This window comes from Zingiber officinale, chromosome 11B (genome assembly GCF_018446385.1).
Source record: "Zingiber officinale cultivar Zhangliang chromosome 11B, Zo_v1.1, whole genome shotgun sequence".
NCBI lineage: Eukaryota > Viridiplantae > Streptophyta > Magnoliopsida > Zingiberales > Zingiberaceae > Zingiber > Zingiber officinale.
The window spans coordinates 52737076-52748782 of NC_056007.1; the positions used below are offsets into that span (position 1 = coordinate 52737076).

At 34.7% G+C, this 11707-nt stretch overlaps 2 protein-coding genes across 2 annotated transcripts; both read left to right on the top strand.

The window, feature by feature from the left end:
• Window positions 1-1391: 1391 nt before the first annotated feature.
• Window positions 1392-4775, top strand: LOC122033916. Its single transcript, XM_042593065.1, has 2 exons — window positions 1392-3907; window positions 3989-4775. Exons 1-2 carry the CDS (start codon window positions 1392-1394, stop codon window positions 4773-4775), a joined length of 3303 nt encoding a protein of 1100 aa, XP_042448999.1.
• An 817-nt stretch (window positions 4776-5592) lies between these two features.
• LOC122033917 lies at window positions 5593-8525 on the top strand. The gene is made up of 7 exons (XM_042593066.1): window positions 5593-6568; window positions 6741-6937; window positions 7031-7234; window positions 7321-7413; window positions 7493-7600; window positions 7678-8088; window positions 8448-8525. Exons 1-7 carry the CDS (start codon window positions 5593-5595, stop codon window positions 8523-8525), a joined length of 2067 nt encoding a protein of 688 aa, XP_042449000.1.
• The last annotated feature ends 3182 nt before the right edge of the window (window positions 8526-11707 follow it).

Here is an 11707-nt window from a genome sequence, read left to right on the forward strand (position 1 = left end):
AAACAGCAAGATGATCTTCAATTGAATAATAACCAAGTCAACTTTATTATCGTCAACGTCACCAACCATGTTGATCCCAACTATATGGGTGTAACAACATGTATTGTATCCTTCCGTTGAACTTTTTGCAACTATATTACTAAATAAGATAAACTCTGTTAACATTTCCAAAATAAGACTCAGATTTATATATATATTTTATTTTTACCTGTAAAAATTGCAATTCACCAAGTGACAAAAGCACAACTACAATCCATTCTATATTGAACCATGATTTCTTTATGAGTTCATATCATATCTAGATTCTAGAATATCAGAACTTAGTAACTTGGCCTGAGCCCTTCATGAGCCTGTAGCTTTGGTTTAAAAGGTCTTAAGCCACCTGATTAGATCCAACACTCTGTGGTTCTATTTTTCAATCATGTACCTTTAAGTTTGCCAGCTGCAAATAACTTGATTTTTATGTCATATTTTATTTGTTAATTTTGCATCCTTCTTTTTTGTTTCCTTTTTTTTCTTCCCAGTAAAATAACAAGAACCAAAGAGATAGTATAGCACCTTTGTATTGGTTAGTTCACCAATTGATTCTATAGGTTGAATTAGAGTGGAAGACCTAAGAGATAGATATGCCAAAGAAAAACAATAGTCGACATAATACAAAATAATACAAAGGGACTTACTTGACTTGAGTATTTGTAGTGATATAGTTTTGCAAAGAGCTCAATTGAGATAAACAATTGATAGTTTATTAGTGATAAGATTCATCTAGCCAACCCAAATAGTTAGGACAAACACAACTTGATGGTGAAGATAGGTATGATGATTTATTCTTTAATAAGATTGTTAAAAATCGCCTTTGAGCTCAGTTGTAGTGTTTATATTGTTCTCTATAACATGTAATGTTCTCTGTAACATGTAATACATTACTCTTTATATTGGTCATACATTGCCAAAACAATATGATGCATACTTCAAATAAACTTTTGAAGAAAAATCTGTCTGATAACCTTACCTATATTTGAGAATGCAGGCATTCTTGAACCTCTTTCCTTATGCTTAGTGTTATAGAATATGGTCTTTTATTGTGTACAGGATGCACTACTATTCTTTTTTATGTTAGTCTAACCACCAGTCTCATAGTGAACAGTATATAACCCTTTCACATTAAATTTAGATGTTTGTTATAATAGATGTTTTTCTAGGTTTTAACTACAACAGCACATTTGACCAGGGAACAAGTAAGGTGCCATGACAAAAAATGATTTGGAAAAGTAAATATAACTCAACATCATATTCATGGCATTTAAGAATGTCATAGCTTATCATTACATATTGGCATACAAGTAAATATTCCTTATCCTTTTTTATTTGATGCTATCCTAAGGAAGCCGATGGACAAGGCGTGGATGAAATTACCAAGATATAGCCCAGAATACATTAATGGTGTTGAAGTTTTTCTAAATTATGCGTACACAAAAGGAAACCCCCAAGGAGTAGAGATTTTGTGCCCTTGTGCTAAATGCCACAATGCTTTTTGGAGGACAAGGGCAGTGGTGCTTGATCATTTAATTGGATACGGATTTGAAAAAGGATATGATGTTTGGGTTCGTCATGGTAAGGGGCTAATAAACCCGATGGATCTCAATGGTGATATGGATGATAGAGAGGATGCAATTGATGATATTGATGGACTATTGTATGAACAATTTAGAGATGTGGCACAAGAAGAAAATGGAGTTGGTGAAGGCCCTAATGAAGATGCTAAAAAGTTCTATAATCTACTTGAAGATGCAAAGCAAGAGTTGTACCCGGGTTGCAAAAACTTCACTAAATTGTCATTCACTATTCGACTGTATTTGTTGAAGTGCCTTCATGGTTGGAGTAATGCATCTTTCAATGCTTTATTAGTGCTGTTGAGAGAATCTATGCCTCAATTGAATATTCCCGATTCATTAAACAAAACTAGAGGCATGATAAGGGATTTGGGGCTTGATTATAAAAAGATTGATGCTTGCCCTAATGACTGCATGCTATATTGGAAAGATCATGAGAATGACACCTCTTGCCATGTTTGTGGAGCTCCACGATGGATTGAGAATGTTGAAGGAGATCGCCAACTTGAGGAAAATAAGAAAGCTTACAAAATTTCTGGTAAAGTTTTGAGACACTTCCCCTTGATTCCTAGGCTTCAAAGGTTATTTTTGTGTTTAAAGACAGCTGGCTCATTAAGGTGGCATGAAGAGGAGCATTCAAAGGATGGAAAGTTAAGGCATCCCGCGGATGGAGAGGCGTGGAAAGACTTCGATAAATGCCATCCTAACTTTGCCAGTGATTCACGAAACATAAGGCTTGGATTGACCAGTGATGGATTTAATCCTTTTAGATCCATGAATGTGTCTCACAGTACTTGGCCTGTGGTTTTGATACCATATAACTTTCCACCTTGGTGGTGTATGAAGGCTGAGTATGCTATGCTATCTTTATTAATCCCTGGCCCGCAATCACCAGGGAATAACATTGATGTGTACCTCCAACCATTGATTGAGGAGTTGAAGTTATTGTGGGATTCAGGAGTAGAAACATATGATTCTTCACTAAATCAAACTTTTCAAATGCGAGCAGCTCTATTGTGGACTATCAGTGATTTTCCTGGGTATGCTATGTTGAGTGGGTGGAGTACAAAAGGGAAATTAGCATGTCCTTGTTGCAATTATAACACTAATTCAACTTATTTGAGGTATAGTCGAAAGATGTGTTATATGGATCATCGTGTTTTTTTGCCTATGGATCATGAATATAGATCAAATACAAGGGCTTTTAATGGGAGAAAAGAATCCAGGCCTCCACCAACTTTGTTGAAAGGGAAAGATACCTTAGAATTATTAGAAAACTTCAATAATGTCTTTGGAAAGATGCAAAAAAAACTTACCAATGGTCCTTGGAAGAAAAAATCAATTTTTTTTGAGTTGTCATATTGGAAGCACAATAGCTTGCGCCATAACCTTGATGTGATGCATATAGAGAAAAATATATTTGATAATATAATTGGGACTTTGTTGGATATCCCAGGGAAGACAAAAGATCATGAAAAAGCTCGTTTTGACTTACAAGACATGGGCATTAGAAAGAAACTTCATCCCAAAGAGACAAATGAAGGTAAAAATATAATGTTCTCAAAAGCATGTTTCTCCATGACTCCGAATGAGAAGACTATTTTCTGTGGTGTTTTAAAGAAAGCAAAAATACCAGATGGTTGTGCGTCAAACATCTCAAGATGTGTTCATGTTGCTGAGAAGAAAATTTATGGTTACAAAAGTCATGATGCACATTTCATTCTACATTACTTGCTACAAGTAGCTGTGAGAAGCACAATGTCCAACCAGGTTTCCCACCCTTTAATTCGTCTTTGTTCATTTTTTCGTTGCTTATGCCAAAAAGTAATTGACGTGGGGGATCTTAATATCTTGCAATCAGAGATTACTGAAACACTTTGCCAGTTGGAGACAATTTTTCCTCCTAGTTTTTTTGATATAATGGTTCATTTGCCTATACATCTAGTGGATGAGATAAAATTAGGAGGGCCAGTACAATTTCGATGGATGTACTTTCCAGAAAGATATTTAGGTAAATTGAAGAGTTATGTTCGTAACAAGAGTCGACCAGAAGGTTCTATTGCTGAGGGATACTTGGTTGAGGAATGCTTAACATTATGCTCACGATATTTGCATGGTGGTGTAGAAACAAGGCTTAATAGAATGACAAGGAATAGTGATAGATGTGATCCTTATGAAGTTAGCATTGGTCATTCTATTGGAAGTGCAAAAGTAATTTCTCTGGAATATAAGTTAAGGAGTCAAGCCCACCGTTACATCTTGTTTAATCATGATGAAGTTCAAGAATTCATTAGGTAAGTAAATCTATTGGTTGTTGGCTTTAATTATGTTAAAAGTATTTAACATTCATTTTAACAATGCAATTTCAATTGTAGGGAGCATGAAAACGTAATTACAAATGTTAAAAAAAGAAAGAAGTGGAGCAAAGCAAAGAGTCAAGGACAAGATTTCGTTGAGTGGTTCAAAAATCGTGCTTTGATGGATGATGTACCTGACCACCTTAAGGAGCTATCTAGAGGACCAAATACAATTGCAAGATGTTTTTCTAGCTATGTCATTAATGGTTACCGATTTCATACAAAGCAACGTGATGCAAAATGCAAGACACAAAATAGTGGTGTTTCGGTGGTGTCAGTGACCCAAAGCTTTGCTAGCACTAAAGATGAAAATCCAACAACAAAACCAATAGCATACTATGGATCAATTATTGAAATAATTGAACTGGACTACTATGGTAGTTCTAAATTTGTGTTATTTCGATGTGATTGGTATGAAGTTGAGAACGACAAGTATGGGTTGACTTGTGTTTACTTCAATAAGAGATGTTATGTAGATGATCCTTTTGTGTTGGCTTCTCAGGTCCACCAATGCTTCTATATTGAAGATCCTTTTGATGCTAACAGAAAATATGTTATGAAGACCGTTCCACGAGACTTTTTTAATATGAAAGATGATATAAATTCAAATGCCCAGGAGTTATATCAAAGCGAGCCGTCAGATCATGCTGTAAATCTAGCTATAGTTGATTCCAATTATGAAGTCGAGTTGGTCAGGGATGATATGCCGGCGACGGTTATTGAAAATCCATTTCTTAAGTTAAATATGGTGGAATCCGAAGATCAATTAAATTTTGATGCCACTTTGTCGGAATCCATGGATTAGTCTATCTGTACTGATTTTATTTTGTTAATTCAATAGTAACTAGTTAGTCTATCTGTACTGATTTTGTCACTTTTTGCGCCAGACATTTAAACACAATGAGTATCTTTTATTTGTTCCAAATTGTTAATATTTGCTTATCTGCTATTCAAATAATTTCTTTACTTTATTTGTTCTAAATTTCTAATATCTACTATTCAACTTGGCTGGTTCTAGAGTATTGTGTTGGTGGTGACCTCGTGACATTATTCAAGCAGGTGAGTGTGTTTATTTTTTGCAAACCAAGATTTTTTTTTCCAGATTGCATTTTGATTGGCCAGATGATTAAGTAGTTTCACCTATCTAGCAAGCTCCCATCCTAAATGTTGGGATCTTAGATGGACCGATCAGATGTCGCTCTTTCCAAATGCGCGCAGCTTCTGATCGGTCTGCGGACCGATCAGGCACTAATCTGATCGGTCCCGAGACCGATCAGGCACTAATCTGATCGGTCCCGAGACCGATCAGATATCGCTCTTCCATTGCGCTTACAGCCTCCTGATCGGTCTCCAGACCGATCAGTAAAATCACAGTAGGCTACTGATCGATTTCTGATCGGTCTGCAGACCGATCAGTAGCCACTGATCGATTCCTGATCGGTCGGCAGACCGATCAGGTGTCCAAGGTTTCACTGGATCGGTCTACCGACCGATCCAGTTTCTTGACTCAGTCCGGGTCGAGCCCTCTCTGCCGACCGATCCAGTTTCATACATTGTCTCACTTGTTATGTTATTGTTTTAATCATTTTATGTGCTTTTGTTTTTTTTCCTTTTTTAGAAAAATGAACAGGAGAATTGATATTGAACCTCATCAATTTCAAGTTAAGTCCAGTGCTGAATTGCTCAAACTGTATAAAGTAAAAGTAGAAGGTGCCAAGAATATGAAGAAAAATAAAGAATCTACTTCAAAGCAAGAGCCAAGGAAAAATTCTACAGCTGGAAGTGCAGTCCAAGAAGCTAGAAATACTCAAATACAACATCAAAAGAAAGACCAAAGGAAGCAGCCATTGACCACTACAAGTGCAATTCAAGAAGGTGCCAAAAATATGAAGAAAAACAAAGAATCTACTTCAAATCAAGAGCCAAGGAAAAATTCTACTGTTGCAAGTGTAGTCCAAGAAGCTAGAAATACTCAAATACAACATCAAAAGAAAGACCAAAGCAAGCAGCCATTAAGCACTACAAGTGCAGTTCAAGAAGTTAGAATGCAACAAGAAAAGTTAGAAGTAAGATCTACTTTGATGCAACATGGAAAGCAAGAACAGAGGAAGAAGCTATTAGCCATTGGAAGTGCAGTCCAAGTAGGAAGATCTACTCAAACACACCACAAAAAGCAAGACCAGATGAGGCAATCCTTAGCCACTGGAAGTGAAGTCGAAGTTGGAGGATCTACTTACATTCCAAGTCAAAAAGACCTTGATAACCATGCATTTTTAGTCCAACCTGAATCATCTAAGAAGATTGATGACCAAAATGACAGATTTTGTCCAAATAATTTGAAGAGACAACTGAGAAATACAATAGGAGATCATGGTCAAGGATCTACGGAAGAACAACCAGCCTCTAAGAAGCCAAAGGCTACTTCAAAGTGTCCTGCTATATCACTTGAAAAATATATTAATAACCATAGGGATCAACTTGAAGAAGAGGAATTAGAAGATGAAGAGAGTGAAGAAAATGACATAGAACAAGAAGTTGAAGGGGATATCAACTTTGAAAATGAAGAAGATGAGGATACTAATGACAATACAACCGAAGGTAACATTTTTTCTAGTTTAAGGGGATATCAACTTTTGATTTTAACTCATTTGTGTTTTAAGTGTCTTTGCTTATTTTAGACATTATGAAAATATGAAATTTCTTGTTTATTCGTAATGTTAATTAGGGGCAACATCGAAGAGAAAACGAGGAAAGACATTGTGTAAAAAAGTTCATGAACGATCAATAAATGATAGACAAGAAATCATCTTGAATAAAGAAGGAGAACCCGTTGGACCAGACCAGAAGACAGTTTCTCAACTTAGTAGTTTCTTGGGAACAATAGCAAGAAGTGCAGATTTGTGTCCTCTTACTTACACAAATTGGAAAGCTATACCAAACAAACAACACATATGGAATTATATCAATGTATCAACTTTTTTACTTTTGTGTTTCTACTACATGTGTGTTTTTGTATTTTTATAAATTAGATCTTTATAACTGCATTACTTTTCTTGGCAGCAAAAATACATCATTCCAGAAAAAGGGGAGAAGGCTGTGTATGGTATTATAAATGATGCTTGGAGGCGATATAAATGTTGGATTAAGAAAAATCATTTCACCGAGTATACAACCATGCGCGAGCGGCTGAAAAATCGTCCTCAAGACATACCAGAAGCACACTTTAGAGTGTTGATGGATTATTGGAGACTTGAAACCATTCAAGTAAGATACATATTTTTATAATTAAGTAATATTTTATATTATATTTTTCATGTTTGATAAAATTCATTTTTCATTGATGAATTTAGGAAATAAGTGATCAAAATGCTAAAAATATTGCTCAGCAAAAATGGAGACACCGTGCAGGGCCTATAAGTTTTGCTTGTATAAAGGAGAGATTGGTATTCTATTCTATTTGTTATAAGCATACATTTAAATTGGCCTAAATTTAGTGCTTAAATCATTGTTTTCTTCTTGCAGAGTGCAAGCAATGAGGATAAAGAGTCTCCAACTCAAGCTGAAATGTTCATTGAAACTCGACAGAGAAAGAAAGGAAAACAACTAGATCAAGAAACAAATAATGCAATTGTAAGTGTTTCTCTACGCTTTACATGTCAAATGTAATTATTCACTATCACAATTAACATTACTTATACAATTGCTAGACAAAACTTCGAGACTTGATTGAAAATTCTAGTGTACCTTCTACTGAGGCTTTTAAGACTGTATTTGGCAAAGAGAAGCCAGGAAGAGTGCGATGCTATGGAAGAACTACAACACCTACACTCTTAAAAAGAAATGAAGAAATAGCAGAAATTGAGAAAAGGCATGCTAATGAAGTCAAACATTTAACTGATAAGGTGCACGAGATAGAAGCGAAACATGAAGAGATGGAGGTGAAACATAGTAAAGAGATGGCGGTAATGGAGAAAAAATTTCAACTTCTTCTAAGGACCATGTTAAATCAAAATGACTCAAGAGTAGACATGGAGTCTTTGGCAGCTTTGTTATCTCCATGTGATGCTAATAGTGGTCTACGTTCATCCACATCAACTCATGCTCCAAATAATCCCAAGGTAAAAATGAAGTTCATATTAAATAAATATTTTTGGAATTTGTTCAAATATTTATGCACTCAAGGCATAACTTGTGGTAATTCCCTTTTTCAATAGACTTATTGCATCCTTGGTATACCTGTTAACTTGACTTATTGCACGTAACCTCTAGACTTATTGCATCCTTCAATAGACTCCAAATTTAGTTATTAGTTAGATCTTCATATCTTGTCCTTGGTACTGTAAATTTATGTCATTCAACATGAGTCAACATTTATCTAATAATTTATTCAACATTTATAACTCTCTAGTAGCTATGATTTTTCAATTATTATTTATGATGATTGGTGAGGTATTAATATTTTAACTTTTATATACAGGATCCTAATATGGATGGTGATCATGTGGATGAAGATCAAATGTTGGACATAGAAGCGGAAGAAGATGATGCTATATAGCTTGATTTTTTAGTACAAGTACTGATAGTGGATGAAGGTCAAATGTGGATGCAGATCAAATGTTTTGATCAGTAATGATAGATGACAAATGATTTTATATTTTGTGTGCAAAGATTTAAGTTTAAGGTAGAGAAATATTAAGACAAATGTAGATGAAGATGATGCATACTTTATTAATTAGTATATTTGTTTGAGTATTATAATATTTTGTTTTGGATAACAATGTAATTAATTTTCTTCAATATGTATGTGGATGATTAATATATTTTGAGCATGTTTTTCTTTAATTGGTATAATTTTATTCAATTGGTATATTTTCAGTATTAATTTTTTCTGTTGCTATCAACAACAACAGTTTTCCTCTGTTGTTATCAATAACACCGGTTTTCCTGTGTTGCAATCAAAGGCAATGGTTTTTCCTGTGTTGCAATCAAAGACAACGGTTTTTTCTGTTGCTATCATAGATAACGGTCATAAACCGTTGCCATAGAATGATTAAAAAACCGTTGGCTAATATTCATCAAAGGCTACGGTTTTTTTATAGTGTTGCGAATTATTAGTAAAACCGTTGCCTAAACAAAAGGCAACGGCTGACTATACCACGGTTTAAAAACCTTTGTCTAAAGAAAAGGCAACGATTTTTATACTTTAGGCCACATTTTTTGGACGTTGCCATTGGTGAAAAATGTTGTAGTGAATTTACTTCCAAACTCGCTTATCTGCTCCATATCATTACAGTCCATTCTATTAATTTACATCACAGAAATGGCTCTTCTTGTTGGCGGGTGTTAGATAAACTATAGGATGACCTAGCAAAGTTTTACGGTTCAACCTCGATTAACTTTACTTCTAGGGGTGTAATCGAGCCGAGCCGAGCCGAACTCTTGAATGTTTGAGCTTGGCTTGTTTATAATCAAGCTGAGCTCGAGCTTTATTTAACGAATATATTTATGGCTCACGAGCTTATTCGAGCTTAAACGAGCTTAATAAATATAAATCATAAATTTAAATATTCATTAAAAACTAAATTATATATTTAGAGAAAATTATAATATTATTATTAAAATATATAATTTTATTCTAATAAATAAATTTAATATATTTGTCTATATTTTTCATAAGTAGAGTGTAAAATCTGTAAATTTAATATCAATACTATTATTTTTTTTATTTAAAAGTTGCTTAATGAGCTTAACGAACGTATTCACGAGCTAACAAGCCGAATATTGCGAAGCTTGAGCTTGGTTTGTTTATCTTAACGAGCCTCATTAAACGAGCTCAAACGAGCTTTTATCAAATCGAGCTTCGAATAGCTCGCGTGTGGCTTAGTTCATTTACACCCCTACTTACTTCTTTGCCCTATCCTTGTTGAGGTTATGAATTCATTTATTTGCTATCTAGTATTTAATTGGAAGCAATCTTGAGGATCACCTTTCTTACTACGCTATGGATACAAGCAAGATTCCATATAGAATAAAAGTCGAAGGGAATATTACCATCATTTTGTGTAGCATTAGTAGTATATATATGCTTATATGATCGCAAAGGAAAATGGTTATTTGGGCCACAAGCACTTTGAAGAATCATGTAAAAGAAAATAGGATCAATTGATGTGTAAGCTCAACTATTTGGGATCGGTTGTATGATTTTTATCTGTTTTTAAATTCCATGCAATCTTACATCACGATTAATATCCTTTATCTTCTAAATTAATTCTAATTATGGATTGATTATTTCTAAGTTATCAAAATACAGTAGATAGTACATGGATGTCTCTTCCTTTCTTCTTTTATCGCTTTTCATTTTCAACTCTAGGTTCTTGGTTAAGCTTAGCACAATTTTCTGTAATATGGATTTAATTTAGTCCTGGTTAACAATGTTGTTTGTCGCAATACATAGTTCTGGATCGATGTGCAGATGAACACTCACCTGCTGGTAATGCCGGAATTGAAAATGATAGTATATCTTGGGCTTGGCTAAAATTATTGGAAGGCAATATTTTAAATCCTGTAAGAAATGTCCCAGTCGTATTTATGATGAATTGGATATTTCTAGAGTATTTGGATCAGTTTATCATCATTGATGATATTTTAATATACTCTCGGTCTGAGAAGGAACACAAATAATACATTCGTATGATTCTTGAGACACTTCAACCAGAACTTCTCTATGTGAAGTTCAATAAATACGTATTTTGATTATCCTCCGTGAAATTCCTCGGATAGGTATTTTCTTGCAAAGGCATTGTCATGGATCTTCAATAGATAGAAGCTAGCTATTAATAGTTGGGAAGCTAGAACCTTTATTGGTGTTTATGATTGCTTAGTCACCTTGTGTTGCACAAATCAAGGATGTACAAGTTGGTGATCAACACCTCATGTTTCAAAATAGTTAACAGGACTCAAGATTGTAGATTGATTTTCAAAGAGGAAGATGAGACTCTCCAATTTTTGAGGTAGACAATGTGCTCTCAAGGCACATTCACATAAGAAGTCCTACTATCGAGAAGTGCATAAATCACGATTCATAGTTCATCTGAGAGGTATCCGGTTGTAGCGAGACTTAAAATGTTTCTACTGGCTGAAGATATGAAGATAGGACGTCAGAAATCAGTAGGATTATTTTGGAAACACCTCACATGGAAAGAGCATGACTAGATTTGGTGATCGTTGATAGGTTAACAAAGTATGGTCATTTCATACCAATTTGTGAGACTGACTTTTGGATCCCTTGGTAGAGTTTTCCTATGAGCCATGGGTATCGAACTTTGTTATAGTGCAACATGTCACCCTCAGATAGATGGGCAAACGTGGCATATTATTTTGACACTGGAGGATCTACTTAGTGTTGGTTGCTACTCGGGAAATCTAATGGTTCCACTGTATAAAATTTTTTGTACAAAGGTCTGAACCTTTTCCTAGCTACCATGTATTCTTTTAAATTAAACTTTGATCGCCTACGGAACTTAACACATTTGATCCTAAGTTTAATTTATTTGTTCTTTTAGGTTTAAACTTGGATCTCCTGCGGAACTTAACACGTTCGATCCAAATCACCTAGGTCACAAAGACAATTGAATATCTATTTCCAAAATTGGCTTCCAGTACTGCATGGCGAGGCACATGACCTTCTTGGATATAGGAGCAACCACCACCGACTAGACAAACCCTTTTAAGGAAATT

What these genes read in the sequence shown, in the direction of transcription:
- LOC122033917 (XM_042593066.1), top strand. Translation starts at nt 5,593, where the DNA reads ATGAACAGGAGAATTGATATTGAACCTCATCAATTTCAAGTTAAGTCC. An exon ending in CTTGTATAAAGGAGAGATTG is followed by an intron (nt 7,414 to 7,492) that starts GTATTCTATTCT and finishes TTCTTCTTGCAG; the next exon opens with AGTGCAAGCAATGAGGATAA. An exon ending in AAGAAACAAATAATGCAATT is followed by an intron (nt 7,601 to 7,677) that starts GTAAGTGTTTCT and finishes TACAATTGCTAG; the next exon opens with ACAAAACTTCGAGACTTGAT.
- LOC122033916 (XM_042593065.1), top strand. Translation starts at nt 1,392, where the DNA reads ATGGACAAGGCGTGGATGAAATTACCAAGATATAGCCCAGAATACATT. An exon ending in GAAGTTCAAGAATTCATTAG is followed by an intron (nt 3,908 to 3,988) that starts GTAAGTAAATCT and finishes TTTCAATTGTAG; the next exon opens with GGAGCATGAAAACGTAATTA.